The 21,482-nt window shown below is 42.5% G+C and overlaps 1 protein-coding gene across 6 annotated transcripts in view; it reads right to left on the bottom strand.

Annotated features, from left to right (window-relative positions):
• Positions 1-21,482, bottom strand: part of LOC112232964 (otoferlin-like) — a 142,387-nt gene that overhangs the window by 38,031 nt on the left and 82,874 nt on the right. For all 6 annotated transcript variants that reach the window (XM_042321875.1, XM_042321877.1, XM_042321876.1 and 3 more), the window contains exons 6-8: positions 739-809; positions 449-581; positions 212-266 (exon numbers count right to left, since the gene is read on the bottom strand). In XM_042321875.1, the coding sequence (XP_042177809.1) occupies positions 212-266; positions 449-581; positions 739-809 (259 nt within the window). The remainder of the gene's footprint in view (positions 1-211; positions 267-448; positions 582-738; positions 810-21,482) is intronic.

Genomic DNA, 21,482 nt, shown 5'->3' on the forward strand with positions numbered 1-21,482 from the left:
TCAAATACGTGAGCTGAAAAATCTGTCAATGTGCCCTTGAGCAAGGCACTTAATTTGCTCGAGAGGTGCCGTACTACTATGGCTAACCCTGTAAAACAACACATTTCACTGCACCTATCTGGTGTATGTGACAATAAAACATGTTTTTGTTTTTAAAAATATTTTATTTTGGGGGGGGGGGGATTGGGGTGGATTCTTTCCCTCATCTCACCTGGTAATCCACAGGCCTCCCAGAACTAGGCTCCATCTTGATATCAGGCTTTGATCTGAGAGAGTCAAGGCACACAAATCAGAGCTTTTCCTAATGAAGTGTAGCCTGCAGTTTGCTAATTTACTCAACTAGTACTGTAGTATGGGTTATAAACATGAATAAGAGTGTTATAAAGGGTCAGTGGATCGTTGCAGTAACAGATGTACAATAAGTAAGTACATAAATAAGTACACAGACCTCTTGTTGGAGACATTGGTGGTGACGGCAGTGACGGAGGCCAGGGAGATGCAGTCTGGGTCCAGAGCCCCCACCCCTCCCAGACGCATGGCCTTCCTGTTCAGATCCTCCATGTCCAAGATGGCTGGCTCATCTTGGGGGCGCCATCACAATAACCTATGTTACTATATGCCATGGTAGGCCATACCCTCTTCCTGGAGAGCTTACAGGTCTCTCTCTCTATCTCTGCTCTAACACACCTGATTCAATTTATCAAAGTCTCGATGGGCAGCTGATTAGTAAAAGCCTACCTTTCTTGTGGTCATCCTTGGAGCTCTTGGTCTTGCCGAGCTTCATGGCTGAGAATACCCCCTTCCCCGCTCTGAGGGAGGAAGAGAAGAGGAGGAAGTAAAATAAACAAAGGAACTACTGAACACTTACACAGTGAAATCAGGTCAAATATTTTGGAAGACCTACCTCTTTGGGGATAATGACAAAGTCAAGATCCCCAAATTCATGAACTATTCTCATTATTGTGACATTCAGAGGACTTTGTTTAACTCTCATGTAGGGACCTTTATATTTATCTGAGGAGGACCTCATTGAAAAAGAAATGTATGAGTGCTTCAGAAGTACATTATGAAAAACTACAGTCCCTAACTAAAACATACACCAGGGGTAGGCAACCCTGTTCCTGGGGTGCCACAGTTACTGCAGGATTTTGTTCCAACGAGGCACCACACTTGACCAACTAAGCTAATTGATCAGTTCAGTGATTGCCTAAATTCAACATACACTACATGACCAAAATGTATGTGGACAACTGCTCATCGAACATCTCATTCCAAAGTCATGGGCATTAATATGGAGTTGGTCCCCCCTTTTCTGCTATAACAGCCTCCACTCTTCTGAGTAGGCTTTCCACTAGATGTTGAAACATTGCTGCCAGCAATGGGTGTGGCTGAAATAGCCAAATCCACAAATTTGAAGAGATGCCCACATACTTTTGTATATATAGTGTACCTGGTCTTCCAGGACAGATCAATCAAAAACATGAAGTGCTTGTGGCACTCCAGGATGAGGGTTGCCTACCCTTCCCTAAGCCAACATAACTCATTGCACCATCAGGAGAGAAACATTTAGCAGAGATGAACATCACATGGACACGACAGTCTCTTCACCCCCCGACCCCCATCACTATAGAACTCAGCGGTGTCCAATAACGACACACAGTTATTACAGAGGATCACATATCACCACCATAACAAAGGCCTGGACCGACAAATGAGGGGCCTTAATAATGAACAACTATGAGCGTGACCATCCAATTAGCTGCAGATATAGATACATGTCAGATAGAAGATGAAAGGGAGGTTTTCTGTTTTGTCTTCTCAAGCATTCTGAAGTGGAGTAGTTGATCAGTTCAATTTCAATTTCCAGTTCAATTTCTGCTTTCCATCTTCCTTTCATTAATTCACTGATATCTATCCATCCCTCTTTTGATAAGAACCATAAAAGGAAGGAGATAAGATAGTGTTCTTTCAAGAAAATGTAGCATATTCAACATGACAGGTTTGGGAGGATGAATTGGAAAGGGAAAATCCTTTAGAAAGAAGCAATATACAGTAAGACTACAAAAACAATTGTTCACTCAAGGCTGGTTCACCTAGCTACCATACTATTATTATTGACATAATCACAATGCAATGGACTTTAGAATGTAACATTTGTAAAACTGTTCCACAAAATCAATAACACCTCAAAACAACGCTATAGAGTGCAACCACCGGGTGTTGAATACAGATGTAGAATCTTAATTTGAGTTTGCTACAGAAGAAAAATAATCCTGCAGCAAAAGAAAACGTGAATTATTATATGGATTATAATTAATGGACCATTTTACTAGAGGTAGATACATTTTGTTGTTAGGGAAAATCAAGTCTCACATTTTAAAGTGGAAATTGCAAACTTTAGAAAGCCTGTGTTGTAAACCTTGAATACACGACAAGTTTGCATTTCCTGCCATGCAGGAAAATTCTCAGCAACAACAGAGCGATCAAATTAAGATCCTACATCTGTACAGCCTCAGTCAGATGAACAAACATTTAACCTTTTACTGCATTGGGCTAAATCAGGCTCACACAGAGTGATTCTTGGTAGTCTTAAACAAATCTATACACCTCACACACATGGTTATGGGCTTAAAAAAGAAGACGCTTGTAGCATGTCAGACATAGCATTGAAATCTATTCAATTTAGAGTGTGCATCCTACTATTACACTTTATATACATCACAGAAGACTGAAATATAACAAAACTGTTTGACATAGAAACACGAAATTATGAATAATATTAATAACATTCCACCCATTAGGCTACAGAGGGCGTATTTGGTCCTTGGCTAGAGGAAAGGGCTATGCAGATCCTACTAATCAATAAGCAAAAGCAAGTGGTTCATACATACCATACGAAAAATACCAAGGGTCCAAACCCAGCTTAGGATGACAACACTAGCTACCTCTCTGTCTCTCAACAAAATAAGATTCAACTGTCCCTCATTCACTCTATTCCATGTTTGGAGTTCCTTCGTTAAACAGGAGCCTAGCTCACAGGTGCACTAGAATCCAAGTAGGTAGGTAAAGAGGAATACAGGTGTGCATGCAGGGAGGCAGAGGAGGGAGAGGCAGGTGAGAGTATGAATCTAAGGCAAAAATACAGCAGTGCACAAGCTGCTGTGGTGTTGGGGAAGAGGGAGGGGGTGCACTGACGACCAAATAATATGAGTGTAGACAAGCATGGCAAGGGATCCATTGGAGCACATATACAGTACACTCTGAAACGAAGACACACACAGGCATGCAAGCACACACCAGGGTTTAGAACCAGTTCATGTAACAGAACTGAAAACGGGAAAAGTACAAAACATTTTTAGAAACAGAATCAGAACCAGGAACAAAAGTGATCTATACAGTTCCGGAACAGAATCGTTATTTTAAAAGCATGGAGACCGGTTAATAACGTTATTTAGTGTTACGAGCATTTTTTCCCAGTCCCACAAAAAATGCAACAAAGTGCCTATGCAAAGCCCTCACTCTTTCACTCAGCAACTGCTTCCAGTGTCTGCCTGCCAGCTGAAAATCTTTTCCAGTGTGTGCAGGCTACCTACCCCTCCCAAAACATAAGCTACTGTAGCCTACTGATGTTACAAGTGTGATTAAGAATTTAGGGAGAGATTTAGATTTGTATTTTTTTAACTAGAGAAGAACTTAACTTTTTCAATGCTAGTTAAGGATGCTATAGTTATCATGTTTCACAAAGGTAAGATGTGTTTTTATTTCAATTCTGGTGCCACTCCGCACACACCAGCTTGTTAGCATGGTCCAATGTTAAGCAAACTCTCAGAAGTTCAAAGACATTCAAAGTTCCTTCACAGAAGCCGCTCCTCCGTAGGTATAATTCTGTGGGCCTAATTGAAATAATGCATGTCATAAAAAGATGGCCAGCGTTTCAAGTCAAGCCTCCTCCAAAAAAACAATGGAAAATAATTGTTTCCAACCCCTAACGCACACACGCACACACACACACACACACACACTCACTGTGGTGGTTGTAGAAGTATTTGGCCTCTCACTTTGCCAGAGCAGAACGGCTACTGTTGAATGAACTGGGAGGATTAAAGAGGAAAGTTTGGCGTCTGTCTGTCAGAGAACTATAGAGGATCACAGCGTCTTATTACAGTCAGCAGGAACAAAATGGAGGAGATGGAACTGGAGCAGACAAGCTCAACCACAGAGTGAGCTGTCACCAGGGATGAAAACCCACAGACAAATGGGCTTAATACATTTCAACACCTCTATAATAAAGAGACACACTACTAAAGTTACCAACATTATAAAATAAACACAGAGCCGATACCTACTTCTCTTTTCTGCCTTTTCCAGTCTTCTCTTTTCCTTTACTGTGCCAAGAACAGAGTGAATGCAGATCGGGACAAAAAAAAGAGTTAACAAACATCACTATCTTTTGAGAGAAGCAGTGTCTGAGCGAGAGAAAGAGAAGAGAACTGATTGAGAGGCTTCGCCTTTTTGCTGTTGTTTAATCAGCGACTCTAGTTTAATAAAGAGAGTAGAGACGGGACTGTTTGAGTATGTATGAAAGGTCAGTGAGTAGGCAGAGCAGAGAGATGCTAAATGGAAATTAAAAACTGACTGAACTTCAGAAAGGGTTAAATTTGAACAAATATGCTGCTGGAGGGGCAATTTCTGCACTGTTTTTCCTCCCGGTGTGATGGAATTCCAACTCAATGAACAAAAGTCACGTTATCCCTAAAATCAAAAATGTCACACTATGAAGTCTTTATGGGCAATAATACAAGCTATGTGTAATCAGAACGATGTCACCAAGTACCCAGTATTTTTGCCCTTTTCATTTAAACTGAAATGGAAGAAAAACCAAGTAAAATGTATCTTTAATCAAAACACTGCAAATCAAACCAATCAAATCACATCAAACCAATCAAAACCACACAAACTGTTTGCTTGAATCAGGTTGTGGAGTAACTCATCAGACTAACATGAATGACTGACCAATCTTGATGTAACCAACCCCCTACTACCGACCATGTCGATTAATACTGATCAATATTATCTATGGAGTGATTTGGTGTAATTACAAGGAATATTTTGTATTCGGTATTGGTATATAGTGAATAAAAGTGCTCCTGTATGTGTATCATAACTCATGGGATAGTTGTCCCATTGATATCGGAGTTGCTTGTCAATCTGACAACCATTCCCATTGTAACAATGTACACAGAAACCTAAATGAGGTTGAAAAGACGTTGAGAATACTTAATATCCGGATGTTGAAAAGGCATCTATGTTTCACAAGCTTGAACAGCACAATACAGCACAGCACAGTACAGTAGAGTTTAATTCAGCAGAGTACAGTATAGTAGAGCAATGTACAGTAGAGTTTAGTTTGGAGTACAGTAGGGTACAAAGTACATTATACTGTGCTCTACTGTACTGTAGTGTACTGTACTGACATATACTTTACTTTTCATTACCCTACTGTGCTCTATTGTACTGTACTGAGCTATACTCTACCTTTTCTCTACTTTACTGTACTGTCTAAACTTATGAAAACTTGTTTTTTTCTATAATTGGTTCTGATTTGGTAGGGCCAGAACAAAAATCGACAAAACAAAGATGTCCAAAAGACGCTAGGCGTTAGTCTGTGCTCAGTGGTTATTGACATTTTAGTTTTTACTTATTTGAAGAAATTTGAGATGGTACGCAACCACAACAGAAATACAGAGGGGCAGCACGCTACCTGACGTAATGCTCAAGAGACACACACGCACGCGCACGCACACACACACACACGCGCGCACACACACACACACACACACACACACACACACACACACACACACACACACACACACACACACACACACACACACACACACACACACACACACACACACACACACACACAAAAGGATTCCTTTTTTTTCAATTTACCAAAAGGAGGGGAGAGAGGAGGGGAGAGCAAAACATAGATAAAAAGAGAGAGAAAGAGAGAGAGGAAATGGTCAGTATAAAATCAAAAACTTTGAATATCAATAAATAAAAGAGGAGGAAAAAAGAATTGAGCTGCAGGTAATTAATAATGCATCACCACAAAGCTCTGTTCTGCTCTGGGGGCTCTGCTGAATAGTCTCTCTCTCACACACATACACACACACACACACACACACGGTGTTCTCTCAGGAGTGTCTCGTGATCAGATGGTCAGACAATGATCAGGTGAACCAGACATCCAGAATGTTCTAGAGCGGACTGTTCCGGTCGAAAAAAAGATTTACCATTCCACTGCCTTCTCATGAAGTTCTCTCCTATTATTAATATTAATATCCACAGAAATGGTTTTCTAAATCTCTATTTCAATGTCAATTATGACGCAAGCTCTGCCATCCGACTTCTATAAAAATGTAGCCTTTTGAAATATGACTGTCAATATCTCAAGAGCTTAGCTGTTCTGTCTGGTTAGGCATTTGCTGCAGGGGCTGCAGGGGTATTAAATATGGCCTCTTAGCTGTTGCTTAGATTTTTTTCCTCTGTGTAATTGCAAAAAGCTTGTATTCTGGGCTGCTGGTGTGGTATTCGTTCCTCTGTGTATTTGTAATAAGGTTGTATTCTGGGCTGGTGTGGTATTTATTTCTTCATTGGTGTAAAAGGCTTTATCAATATTTAACATCAGAGAACAATCCTTTGAGTCTATGTACCCTATACTGGATGAAAACAGCCTTCCATTTGTGTGTGCATGCGTGCCTGCCTGCTTGTTGAAGATTAAGAAAAATACAGAACAAGCGATGACAGAAAGAGAAAGGAAGGAAGGAAGGAAGAAGAGAGATATGTAGAGGAGGTAAACATATCCGGCTGGTCACAAGAAAAAGCGGTTGACTTCGGATGTAACAAAAGTTCCTGAGGACGTCGATATATGCCTTCCTCAGTGCTCACAAAAAAACTGTGGCACAGCACTGGACTCAAACTCACGAGGTTCAGAGCCTTCCCCAAACCATAGCCTTAACCACTTGGAATGAATACCTAAACTTAACCTTTTGAGTTGTTTCTGTTTTCACCCTGTAACCAGGCGGAATTAATGTGTCAAAAATCGGCGTTCATCCAATTACGGCAAATTTTGAAGTCAAACTATGAGATCAGGTTGCAAAATACTGCAGTTGACTGAGGAAGGAGGGAGAGGCTGAATAGTAGTTGTGGCTAACTTTCACTCGGCTTTCTCTGAATCCCCCTCTGTCTTAAAAATGTTATTCTGCTCATGCCCGAAATAGTGCTGTTGCATTTTTAAGTCTGGTATTGCATCACGCTTCAGGCTGCTTTCTGCCTGTTGTTTCAAACACAACTCCCTCTCTAGAGCTAGGTAACATGCCTTGGCAAAAAAGAAAATATCTATGTTGACATCCTTAATGAGAGGCTGCCTGGATCTTTCATTTAAAGACCCTTGCTCCCTTCGGTCTCAACGTAGACTTTGATCTGAAGCCATTCTTGTGATTATTGTGACTTTGCCATTGTAATTGTTTGTAAGTTTGTGTAGTCTAAAATGTATCTATGATCGTATGGTATCCATTTGGTTTTTTTTGTTTGCTGTTCTTTGTATGCCATTTTAATATTTGATAATTAACCAATGATATTAGGCACACTTGGCCATGATTACAGACACCTGTGTCTTTTGACACTATATAAACGAGTCATACCGCAGTGTTTGATCATACCCCGATGAAGAGAGCTTGGCTGTCGAAACGTTGGACATGACATTTTTGCATCTGAGCTCCTAGAGTGTGCGGCTCTCCTTTATTTTCAAGACATCCTTAATAATATCTGAACTCTTTAGGATGACTCGTTTTCACAATATCATCTCTCAACCTTGTATCATAATCCAAAAAGGCCATTTAGACAGTATACTGTAGCTTCTACTCTTATTTCTTATTTCTCCTGTTTTTTTATTTGTATTTGTATTTTCTTTAGTTGATATTGAATACTGTCCTGTTGGGTAGGGCTTGCACATTAAGTATTTCACTGTACTTGTGCATGTGACAAGTCAAACTTGAATGTGAACTTATGATTTGACATTATGTGTGATGACATTTCACCATAATGAAACAGTAGGTAATTCCATACTGGCCATACATATACATCAATGTCACAACAGAAGTTGCTTTCTATTTAATGTATAATAATCAGGATCATATTGTGATTATGCTGAGGGCTAAATGTCGACGGTGAGAGGTAGTGGAATCTGGTGTGTGGGATATTCATTACAGTATTTTACAATCGCTAGGATCTCCTAACCAACTTTCAGCTTGGCACAGCAGTTAATTTCACATCCAAAATGCACTAAAACTACCAAAACCCTTTATACATGTCTCAAATCAACTCATTCTTCCATAACACTAGCAAAGGTTGTCACCCAACAAGCCAACAATGACCTAAACAACACTAACAACAGGTAGCATTACACCATGTTTTCTTTTGTAAAATGTCTTTACAAAACAAGAATGACACCTCTCTACTGTTTAGAATTCGGTGCAGTATATGTTACAGGAATGAATCAGATATGATGCAATATGCTTCAATATGTTTTATATCATTTAATGACTCCAACCTAAGTGAATGTACACCTCAGACTTCAACTGTACTTCAGTTAAAGTCTCTCATTATAGAACTTATATGGGAATTATCAGTCAAGATGAAATAGGGGTCAGATTTATGCATGGCACAGGTGTTGCTATAAGGTTTATCCCAGGAGGCTGTTCTTGGGATCATCATGGTGATCTCCTCTCACACCGTGGCTTTATACAGGAAGTCAGAGAGGGTCACTTAACACGCTCAGTCAGTCAACATAGGGGGGCAACACAGTGGCACATAACACACAGGCAAACACCACAAAAAACACAGCACTCAGACACACTGAAGACACAGGCAATCCTCGAGGGAAAACGGGGAGATAAACACCAAGGAAGAGTTGGTTGGATTCAAGCACTGCAATAACATGAATCTAAATTTACCTCTTCAACGACAGCATTTGATGTCTACAACTGAAGCTCTTCTCTGAATACTTCAAACAAGCCACAGCTTCAAACAAAAGACACATTGCTAAATTAGGAATCAACGACCCCAGAACATTGTACCAGTGCTAAGTTCATACTGACCTCATGTGAATACAGACACTCTACATTAAAGACTAATTTGTTAGTGCTGCTGTGAGCTCATACAGCCCCATAAAGACCTTCTACATAAAATACTTAATGTGGTAAAGATGGCAAAAGATGGCGCCGATAGAGAAGGCCGTCATCTTACGAGTTCCAACCTGACTTTGACACTTAGTGACTTTTTTTGTGTACAGTTTTTGTATCTGTACCGACCAATCACTTTTGGTCATCAGATTGACAGCTAACCTGACTTTAAATTTCTCATTTTGACGTTAATACCGACTTCAACTCCGACTCAGCTGTTCGCTTGTTCACACAGGACATAGACTTTGTTTTATGGGCTCCCTAAACGCTGCAGACGTAGACGTGGAAGATGGGCTGGCATCCTTGTGAAACTGAGAAGAAGAGAAAATCGATCAGCACTCCCCTCTGTTTTATTGGCAAATATCCAGTCACTCAAGAATAAGATGGATGAGATGTGTTTGAGATCTCCTATCAGAGAGACTTGAAAAGCTGCAATGTTCTAAAACTTGGCTGGTTGAATCTATGTACATAGAACTGGTTTCAAGTCCAAAGGGGGAGGGGTGTGCCTCTTCATTAACATCAACTGTTGTGCTGCTGCCAATGTGAAGGAAATCTCGAGCTTCTGCTTACGTGATATAAAATACGTCATGGTGAGCTGCAGACCTTTTTATCTACCAAGAGAGTTCTCATCCGTAATTATCACGGCTGTCTACATCCTTCGACAAGCCAACACCGCTTTTGCACTCAGTGAACTGTATGGGGCCCTAAACAAACAAGAAACCATACACTCAGAGGCAGCGTTTCTGGTGGGAGGAGACATTAGCGCAGGGAGACTTAAAATCATTCTACCTCATTTCTATGACTCGTCTCCTGCTCCACTAGGGGCGCTAAAACTCTAGACCACCTTCATTCAACCCACTGAAATGCATACAAGGCCCCCCCTCTCCCTATTTTTGGTAAATCAGACCATGACTGTATCCTCCTGCTTCCTGTTTACAAACTCAGCTCAAACAGGAAGTACCAGTCACTCGCTCAATACGGAAGTGGTACAATGAAGCAGATGTGAGGCTACAAAACTGTTTTGCTTGTACAGACTGGGAAATGTTCCAGGATTCATCCAATAGCATTGAGGAGTTTACCACATTAATCACGGGGTTCATCAATAAGTGAAAAGTGACTATACGGACATATCTGTGCTGAGCTAAAGGCTAGAGCTACCGCTAGCAAGGAACTGGACACGGACAAGGATGCATACAAGAAAGTCCACTACGACCTCCAACAAGATATCAAACATGCAAAGGAAATATAGGGGGAAGGTGGTTTCCTAATACACTGGCTTCGACGTGTGTCAGATGTGGAAGGGCTTGCAGACGATAACGGATTACAAAGGGAAACACAGCTGTGAGATGCCCAGTGACGCAGAACTCCCAAACAAACTAAATCCTTTTTATGCTTGTGTCGAGGAAAACAAAACAGTTCTGCATGAAGGCGCCTGTTGTTTTGGGTGACTGTGTGACTCGATCTCCATGGCCGTTGTGAGTAAAACTTTTAAACAGGTTAACACTCGGAATACCAGGGCTTGTTCGCAGAACATGCGCAGACCAGCTGGCAAGTGTCTTCACCAATATTTTCAACATGTTTCAAGCTAACCACCATTGTCCCTGTTTCCAAGAACTTCAAGGTAACCTGCCTAAATGACTATCGCCCTGTAACACTCACATCTGTAATTAGGAAGTGCTTTGAAAGGATGGTCATGACACACATCAACACCATCATCCTAGACACCCTGGACCCACTCCAATTAGCATACTGCCCTAACAGATCCACAGATGACACAATCTCAATTGCACTTCACACTGCCCTCTCCCACCTGGGCAAGAGGGGGAATAACTATATGAGAATGCTGTTCATTGACTACAGCGCAGTGTTCAACATCATTCTCCCCTCCAAGCTCATCATCAAGCTTGGGACCCTGAGAACTCCCTCTGCAACTGGATCCTGGACTTCCTGACGGGCTGTGCCCAGGTGGTGAGGGTAGGCAAGAACACCTCCGCCACACTGTCACTAAACACGGGTTCCGCTCAGGTGTGCGTGCTTAGTCCACTCTTCTACTCCCTGTTCACCCACGACTGCATTGCCACATACGACTCCAACACCATCATCAAGTTTGCTGGCAACACGACGGTGGTAGTCCTTATCACCAACGCCGTTGAGACAACCTACAAGTAGGAAGTAAGAGACTTGGCAGTGTGGTGCCAGCACAACAACCTCTCCCTCAACATCTGTAAGACTAAGGAACTGATCATGGATTACAGGAGAAAGAGAGGAGAGCATGCCCCCATCCACATCGACAGGGCTGTAGTGGAGTGGGTCGAGAGCTTCAAGTTCCTTGGTGTCCACATAACTAAGCACTTAACATGGTCCACACACACCTGCACAGTCATGAAGAGGGAATGACAGCGTATGTTTCCCCTCAACAGGCTGAAAAGATTTGGCATGGGCCCTAGGATCCTCAAAAAGTTCTACAGCTGCACCATTGAGAGCATCTTGACTAGCTGCATCATTGCAAAGTGCTGCAGAGGATGGTGCGGACATCACAGGAGATCACTGGTGCCGAGCTCCCTGCCATCCAGGACCTCTATCAGGCGGTGCCAGAGGACTTCAGCCACCAAAGCCATAAACACTCTGCTACTGTCCGGCAAACGATACCGGGGCATTGGTTCACGGACCAAGAAAGCTTTTATACCCTAGCCATAAGACTGCTAAATGGCCATAAGTCTGTTAAATAGTTCATTCTATCTGCATTGACCCTACAGTATCTTTCACTGACTCTATGCACACTCACAATACTACACTGCTCAAAAAAATAAAGGGAACACTTAAACAACACAATGTAACTCCAAGTCAATCACACTTCTGTGAAATCAAACTGTCCACTTAGGAAGCTCATCAAGAATGGCACATCAATGAGAGCTATGGCAAGAAGGTTTTCTGTGTCTGTCAGCGTAGTGTCCAGAGCATGGAGGCGCTACCAGGAGACAGGCCAGTACATCAGGAGACGTGGAGGGCAACAACCCAGCAGCAGGACCGCTACCTCCGCCTTTGTGCAAGGAGGAGCACTGCCAGAGCCCTGCAAAATGACCTCCAGCAGGCCACAAATGTGCATGTGTCTGCTCAAACGATCAGAAACAGACTCCATGAGGGTGGTATGAGGGCCCGATGTCCACAGATGGGGGTTGTGCTTACAGCCAACACCGTGCAGGACGTTTGGCATTTGCCAGAGAACACCAAGATTGGCAAAATCGCCACTGGCGCCCTGTGCTCTTCACAGATGAAAGTGGTTCACACTGAGCACATGTGACAGACGTGACAGTCTGGAGACGCCGTGGAGAACGTGTCAGCAGTGGAGTGTGTCAGCAGTTCCTGCAAGAGGAAGGCATTGATGCTATGGACTGGCCCGCCCGTTCCCCAGACCTGAATCCAATTGAGCACATCTGGGACATCATGTCTCTCTCCATCTACCAACGCCACGTTGCACCACAGACTGTCCAGGAGTTGGCGGATGCTTTAGTCCAGGTCTGGGAGGAGATCCCTCAGGAGACCATCCGCCACCTCATCAGGAGCATGCCCAGGCATTGTAGGGAGGTCATACAGGCACGTGGAGGCCACACACACTATTGAGCCTCATTTGGACTTGTTTTAAGGATATTACATCAAAGTTGGATCAGGCTGTAGTGTGTTTTTCCACTTTAATTTTGAGTGTGACTCCAAATCCAGACCTCCATGGGTTGATAAATTTGATTTCCATTGATAATTTTTGAGTGATTTTGTTGTCAGCACATTCAACTATGTAAAGAAAAAAGTATTTAATAAGAATATTTCATTCATTCAGATCTAGGAGGTGTTATTTTAGTGTTCCCTTTATTTTTATGAGCAGTGTATACACACTATATACACACAGCTACTGCATTCTTTATTCTTACTCTTATTCTTATGAATTATCTATCACTTTACACTGCCTTCATGTACATATTGTGACAATTCTCTTCAAGGTTAGGAGAGTTTGTAAACAAATTAAGCGAAAGACCAACACAAAATCACACCAGAGAGTGTTCTTTCCAACAGGTCAGTACCTGAATGTTTGTTTCTCCGGCCTGGACCGCCCCAGGCCCCAGATGTGGTCCAGGGTTGTAATGTACATGTACTTGTCGAGCCTCAAGTACCTGATATGGCCTCATGCTCACTTTTCTCCCAGGTAGGGAAACAATATAATGAGCCGTACACCTCAGTTCGTCCTGTATCCCTGAAAATACATCTCTGTTTTTCTGGATCAAGGTCTTTACTTCCTGTACTTGTGCTGGGGACAGTGTAGGTGAAACTTGCACTTCGGCTGCACGCCTGAGTGGGTGTGGGGTACATGACAATTAGTGTTTTTCTCTATCAAGCCACACTTTTAACAGGTTTACGTGATATATCTGTTCCGGGGACTGACGACCTGGCTGTCAGATCCGATAATAAACCTCTCCTATTTTCTCCAGCACTTGATATGATCCCTTCAATGTGGCTAACAGTTTACACTCTACCATGGGGATCAGTACATTATGACCCGGTTGAAATTCCCCCAGGGTAGCCTGCCGCTTATAAGTGTGCCACTGGTGCTCTGGTGCTCTTGTGCTTGTGGTTATCCTGTCTTGCATGACTGTGATGTTCTCTGTAACACTAGTATAAGACGTGAACTGATGCTCCCAGGTTTCCCATGCGATGTCTAAGATTCCCCGGGGATGCCTCCCATATACCAGCTCAAAGGGTGAAAACCCCCGCGAGGCTTGGGGAACCTCTCTAATGGCAAACATCAGATACGGCAACATGAAATCCCAGTTTTTCCCATCCTTATCTATTACCTTCCAGAGCATTGACTTCAGGGTGCGGTTGAATCGCTCAACCAGCCCATCCGTCTGAGGATAGTAAACCGATGTCCTCAACTGTTTCACCTGCCACAACTGGCAAAGGTCTGCCATAAGGTGAAATAATAAAGGGGGTCTCCTGGTCAGTAAGGATCTCTTTTGGAATCCCTACCCTGGTGAACAGGAGCACTAATTCCTTGGCTATAATTTTGGAAGACATCGTCCGAAGGGGAATGCCTTCTGGGTAGCGAGTGGCATAATCTAGGATGATCGGAATGTATTGGTGCCCTCTGGCGGATTTGGGTAGCAGGCCCACTATAACCATCGCTATCCTCTCAAATGGCGTTTCAATTATGGAGCTGTTAACTGGAACTCGGAGCACCCCCCACAATGTTGAGCCAGTTCAGCCTGAACTTGATCATATTACTCCAGTGCTAGCCTCTCGACACTGGCTTCCCATTAAGGCAAGGGCTGATTTCAAGGTTTTACTGCTAACCTACAAAGCATTACATGGGTTGCTCTTATCTATCTTTCCAATTTGATCCTGCCGTACAGGCCTACACGTACGCTACGGTCACAAGACACAGTCCTCCTTACTGTCCCTAGAATTTCTAAGCAAAGTCACTGGTGCTCTTCCACGCCGTCCCTAGGAGGGGTGCGTCACTTGAGTAGGTTGAGTCACTGATGTGATATTCCTGTCCGGTTTGGCACACCCCTTGGGTTGTGCCGTGGCGGAGATCTTTATGGGCAATACTCGGCCTTGTCTCAGGATGGTAAGTTGGTGGCTGAAGATATTCCTCTAGTGGTGTGGGGGCTGTGCTTAGGCAAAGTGGGTGGGGTTATATCCTACCTGTTTGGCCCAGTCCGGGGGTATCGTCGGATGGGGCCACAGTGTCTCCCGATCCCTCCTGTCTCAGCCTCCAGTATTTATGCTGCAGTAGTTTATGTGTCCGGGGGCTAAGGTCAGTCTGTTATATCTGGAGTATTTCTCCTGTCTTAGCCGGTGTCCTGTGTGAATTTAAGTATGCGCTCTCTAATTCTCTCTCTCTTTCTTTCTTTCTTTCTTTCTTTCTTTCTTTCTTTCTTTCTTTCTTTCTTTCTTTCTTTCTTTCTTTCTTTCTTTCTTTCTTTCTTTCTTTCTTTCTTTCTTTCTCTCTCTCTGAGGACCTGAGCCCTATAACCTTGCCTCAGGACTTCCTGGCCTGATGACTCCTTCCTGTCCCCAGTCCACCTGGCCATGATGCTGCTCCTGTTTCAACTCCAAAGATTTTCTATGGGGTTGAGATCTGGAGACTGGCTAGGCCACTCCAGGACCTTGAAATGCTTCTTACGAAGCAACTCCTTCATTGCCCGGGCGGTGTGTTTGGGATCATTGTCATGCTGAAAGACCCAGCCACGTTTCATCTTCAATGCCCTTGCTGATGGAAGGAGGTTTTCACTCAAAATCTCACGATACATGGCCCCATTCATTCTTTCCTTTACACGGATCAGTCGTCCTGGTCCCTTTGCAGAAAAACATCCCCAAAGCATGACGTTTCCACCCCCATGCTTCACAGTAGGTATGGTGTTCTTTGGATGCAACTCAGCATTCTTTGTCCTCCAAACACGACAAATTGAGTTTTTACCAAAAAGTTATATTTTGGTTTCTTCTGACCATATGACATTCTCCCAATCTTCTTCTGGATCATCCAAATGCTCTCTAGCAAACTTCAGACGGGCCTGGACATGTACCGACTTAAACAGGGGGACATGTCTGGCACTGCAGGATTTGAGTCCCTGGCGGCGTAGTGTGTTACTGGTGGTAGGCTTTGTTACTTTGGTCCCAGCTTTCTGCAGGTCATTCACTAGTTCCCCCCGTGTGATTCTGGGATTTTTGCTCACCGTTCTTGTGAACATTTTGACCCCACGGGGTGAGATCTTGCGTGGAGCCCCAGATCGAGGGAAATAATAATAATAATAATAATAATAATTACTCCCACAGTTGATTTCTTCAAACCAAGCTGCTTACCTATTGCAGATTCAGTCTTCCCAGCCTGGTGCAGGTCTACAATTTTGTTTCTTGTGTCCTTTGACAGCTCTTTGGTCTTGGCCATAGTGGAGTTTGGAGTGTGACTGTTTGAGGTTGTGGACAGGTGTCTTTTATACTGATAACAAGTTCAAATAGGTGTCATTAATGCAGGTAACGAGTGGAGGACAGAGGAGCCTCTTAAAGAAGAAGTTACAGGTCTGTGAGAGCCAGAAATCTTGCTTGTTTGTAGGTGACCAAATACTTATTTTTTTATTTTACCATAATTTGCAAATTAATTAATTAAAAATCCTACAATGTGATTTTCTGGATTTTTTTTCTTCTCATTTTGTCTGTCATAGTTGAAGTGTACCTATGATGAAAATTACAGGCCTCTCTCATCTTTTTAAGTGGGAGAACTTGCACATTTGGTGGCTGACTAAATACTTTTTTGCCCCACTGTGTATATATATATATATATATATATATATATATATATATATATATATATATATATATATATGTATGTGTATGTATCTATTCCTCTTGTGTTACTGTTTTTCTTTGTATTATTATTTTGTAACTCTAAGTTGTTGGGAAGGACTCGTAAACAAGCAGTTCACGATTAAGTCTTCACCTGTTATATTCGCCGCATGTGAATAATTAAATTAGATTTGATTTCACTTTCTACATCTGTCATTTGGTGCTGCAGTACACTTATAAACATAAAAACTATAGAGTTAAAAGACTTCACAACACCATACCAATGCTGTTTGATGCGTAGCCAATCTGCTGCATTGTGGGTAGGATCAAAGGCGGTCCAGAAAGCAGGATGGCCTCACACTGGCACAGAATGAGCTTGGTTGCATCCCATCCCATCCCAACACAAAACAAACCAAATGAATGAATGAAGTAAACAAAAGCCTAATCAAATGAACCTTATCATCAATCCCTGCCTCAGTTTCCTCCGCTTTGTAAATGAGGAGTATGGATATTTCAATAGCTCAAACAAATAAAGATAATTTAAGTATGGCATATGTGTCAGTGTGCTAGTGTTGATTAATTCATGACTGTGGCATCTAAAGGGATAATGCCTTAGTCTCTCACACTAAAGACCCAGGTGTTGTGGTATTGTGGTGAATATCAAAAGGGGATACAAATGTTTCCCCCAGGTAAATCCAAGGGGAACTTTCTGAATATATCATTATACTGTATTCTGCAGACAGTAGCACGTTTGTATGAAGGCGTGGTTATTCACAGGCAAATTGCTATATGCTATGGAGGTACATTTGTGTCTTTTTGTCGAGGGCAAAACCTTTTTTATTTTCAATCAAAAATAATCCAAATTAAAAGTCAAAGCGGACACCTATGAAGATGACATCTCAGGTCAGCAGCACTGGGCTGTACGGACGTATCCTAAAAATGACATCTGCTTCATTAGATTGAACGGTCACATCTCAGTTATTGTTTTCATATCTATAAAAAAGAAGCTGTTTTCTTTACTTTCAGAAAGCGAGCTGACCAAGGGGTCGAAAAAGTAGATATTGCCAGATGTTCACTGTCCGAGAAACAGGCCATGGGAAGCTTTATTGCTGGCAAAAGTGTACATAACCAGAGGTATTTAAACTGTTCTGTGTTCTTTTTCTCCATCTCTGCCTGTCTTGTTGTACATGGAACATGTCTCACATGCATTAATTAAAAAACTCTTAAGATGTCAGCTGCTAATTTTCCGATTTACACCACATAAACACAGTCATTTTCTCTGGACTATCTGTTGCTGCCAAGTCATGATTTCCCTGGGTTAGCCTTGCAATAACCAAGTGGTGAGACACATAGCCCTCTATATTTAAATGTTTCAGGTACACTCCGATACTGCATGTGACGCAGACACGTATCTTCTATTGACATTATCTTCTATTGTTTGTCCTCAAGTGTCTGTTTTTCAGCATAAGTACTCTGTAGCCACTTAGTGTGGACACCAGGTGAGACCACACACACACAATAACAGTTTCTCTTCTTCACTTCATCCCTCTCCCACATCTCCCTAAATCCTCTGGGTTATACCAGCTATTTTGGTGAACCCCTCCCGCATCTGAACTGGCAGACACAGAGGGCTAAGCATGATGTCACTTGGTCGGGTCAACAGGAGGTATTATTAAAGAGATGCAATACAGACAGAGATGTAGTAGTCCCAGAGTTAATGATCCAAGGTCAGTTTTGCATTTCACCTCCTGATTTAAGATGACTGACCGTGTTAGAATTTAAAAAACCAAGGCTAAATCATGCTCTCTCGTCTGCAGGTATGTTTTGATGTGAGAGAGGAAGCCAGTCCTGTCATCGCCACCTCAGCCGCTCTTAGGATAACCTTGGGGCCAACTGGGGGCCCAAGGCTGGTTCGGAGACACCGCAATTGTGATGAACTGAGAGAATATTAGGGTAGCACTGTAATTGATGAATCATATACTGTTCTAACCTCTTTCCCTTTCTGTCTTCTACACCTCTCTCCCCACCTTGTCTTTCTTCCTCGTTTTATAATGCACAACATATGCGCATTGAAGTGTTTATAATATTACAATTATCATAATTATAATGCATTTACCTATTTATAACACCTGGATAATGAACTTCTTTCAATAAAGCATTTCACATTCTCCACTGGTTGAAATGAAGTATCTCATTGTAATACTATCCTGTGTCCTCAGATTAATGCAGATGAATAAATGGAGTTAGATATGCATCGTTTCTTTTGTTCTGTATATGTGAATTACAAATCAATAATGTTTCTAGTCTATTGCATAGTAACAATGTGTAATCATTGATGTCCCAAGAACGGTAAACACTGTTGAAGTGTATAATTGTAATACATACACAGCATCATTCAAATAATGGAGTTTGATATGACTGAAAAATAATGTCTCAGAGATTCATACCTGAACCACACCTTCATTTGCCAAGGAAGAGTACATGATCAGTGAATATATTCAATGTACAGGCAACAATGTGGGAATCTCATGCGTGGTAGGATTTGCATCCTTGGCACAATGAAGTTATTATATTCTACTCTATCCAAAGGCTTCATTAATGCCATTCAGACTTGAAGTTGATACAACAACTATAGCTGAGGTTCATAGATTGGTATTTTTATTTATCCGTTATTTTACCAGGTAAATTGACTGAGAACACGTTCTCATTGGCAGCAACAACCTGGGGAATAGTTACAGGGGAGAGGAGGGGGATGAATGAGCCAATTGTAAACTGGGGATTATTAGGTGACCGTGATGGTTTGAGGGCCAGATTGGGAATTTAGCCAGGATATTAGTTCAGAACCTAACGTTTTAGATTGGCTACATACGGCTACATACTGCTACATACTGTAGCTAGCTACACATCCATAGGCGTACAGTTATTTTTATCCTTCACTATACTATAAGTAAGTAAATAGTTAGTTAGCTACGTTACTTCAGCTGCATTTCAAGGCAAGCGTACACAATTGTACATTCAATTTGCAGTAAATGCTATAGCTAGCTAGATTCTTTACACCCACTGTTTCACAAGACAACAAGCCTGGTTTGCTGGTTTTCTCAGTAGTCCCTATAACATTAAACAACATGAATTACAAATTAATTCTCATAACACTAACTAGCTGGATAATAACTTGCTAAATAGCGATTTTCGTAAATTAACTTTATGACAAAAAAAATATGCAAAAACATTTGTCTCTACATTAACTAACATATTTCTCTCTCATATTTTTTGCTTGACTCGTTATGACGTTATAACAACGTACATCTGGTTCCACCGTAATATTTTGTCAGCCATCATTGTTTAAGAACGCCACAAAGGCAAGGGTGGCTCGCGTCAAAATTCGTAATTGAAACCACTCGATATGATTGATCATATAAAAACCTTGGGACCCAAATGCATAACGAGTGCTCTAACTCCCCCTTGTGGTGGTCTGGAGCAATGAAGCCATGACGCTGGGTACCTCTAGGTCCCGTGGTGCAAGCTCGCAACTTTTAAAGGAGGAACCACTGTAGGTCTTCCAACACTTGTTGTGGCCACAGTGTCAAAAACGTAGGTTGCTCCCAATGCCAACCCATTCATCACAACTAACTGAGTGTGTGTTCCATATTTAGTGGATGTGCTTTACTGGCAGTATAACAAGACAAGTGGGAGGTGCTTTATATGAATAGAAAAACCCCTGCAAAACAAGCTGGCTATGGCCGGGTGGAGATGATATAAAATGCATTAAGAGGTCAGCAATAAATCATTCTGGACTCCCAGAGAAAGGGGTAACTGGTGAGATGGGGTAGTGTGTGTGTATGTGTACAGTATGTGTGTGTGTGTGTGTGTGTGTGCGTGTGTGCGCGCGTGTGTGTGTGTGTGTCTGTGTGTGTGCTTGTGCTTGTGCGTGTGTGTGTGAGAAAAGTGAAAAGAGAAACCACTTTCTCTTCAATCACTCTATCGTGGCAGCTCAGACCTGAAGACCACAGCACACACTGCTTCATCTCTCTTGTCCTCTGTTTATACCAAATGGGAGAGGGAGAGGAGTACATATGCGTGGTGGAAGAAGACTGAGAGGAAGATCAAGAGCTGTAGTCTCAGATGCGATTAGGGCTACTATAATTGATCATGTAATAAATCATGGTCTATCAATGAGAGAGGCTGGTCTGTGTCACGACTTCCGCCAAAGTCGGCTCCTCTCTGTGTTCCGGTGGCATTCGGCGATCGACGTCACCGGCTATCTAGTCATCGCCGCTCCATTTTTCATATGTCCATTTGTCTTGTCTTGTTCCATACACACCTGGTTTTCATTTCCCCAATCAATCTACTTGTATTTAACCCTCTGTTTCCCATCATGTATTTGTGTGTAATTGTTTCATGTTATGCGCTGGAGTGGGCAAACGCCGTGTGGAGAGAAGGAGACATGGAGTTGGACCACTTCAAGGAGTTCACCTGTCGCTTCCGGGCCGTCTTCGACCATCCATCTGAAGGTAGAGCGGTGGGGGAAAGGCTCTTTTAATTTTATCGACAGAGCATTAGCCATTAGGTTAGGGGTCCCCATTTTTCCTATAGTTAGACCCTTCCCGGAACATGCGCTAAATAGTCGATCATTAGGGTCCGAACTAATCAGGGAGGCCACTATCTCCTTGGCCATGGTTATGCAGGGAGATCATGAGGAGAGAATCAGCCTCTTCCTCATTGACTCTCCAGTGTTTCCTGTGGTACTAGGCCTTCACTGGTTGGCTCTGCATAACCCCACTATTTCCTGGCAACAGAGGGCTCTCATGGGGTGGTCGTGAGAGTGCTCAGGGAGGTGTGTAGGGGTTGCCATTGGTGCTACCACGGTGGAAAGTCCAGACCAGGTCTCCACCGTGCACATCC

This window comes from Oncorhynchus tshawytscha, linkage group LG05 (assembly GCF_018296145.1).
Source record: "Oncorhynchus tshawytscha isolate Ot180627B linkage group LG05, Otsh_v2.0, whole genome shotgun sequence".
NCBI lineage: Eukaryota > Metazoa > Chordata > Actinopteri > Salmoniformes > Salmonidae > Oncorhynchus > Oncorhynchus tshawytscha.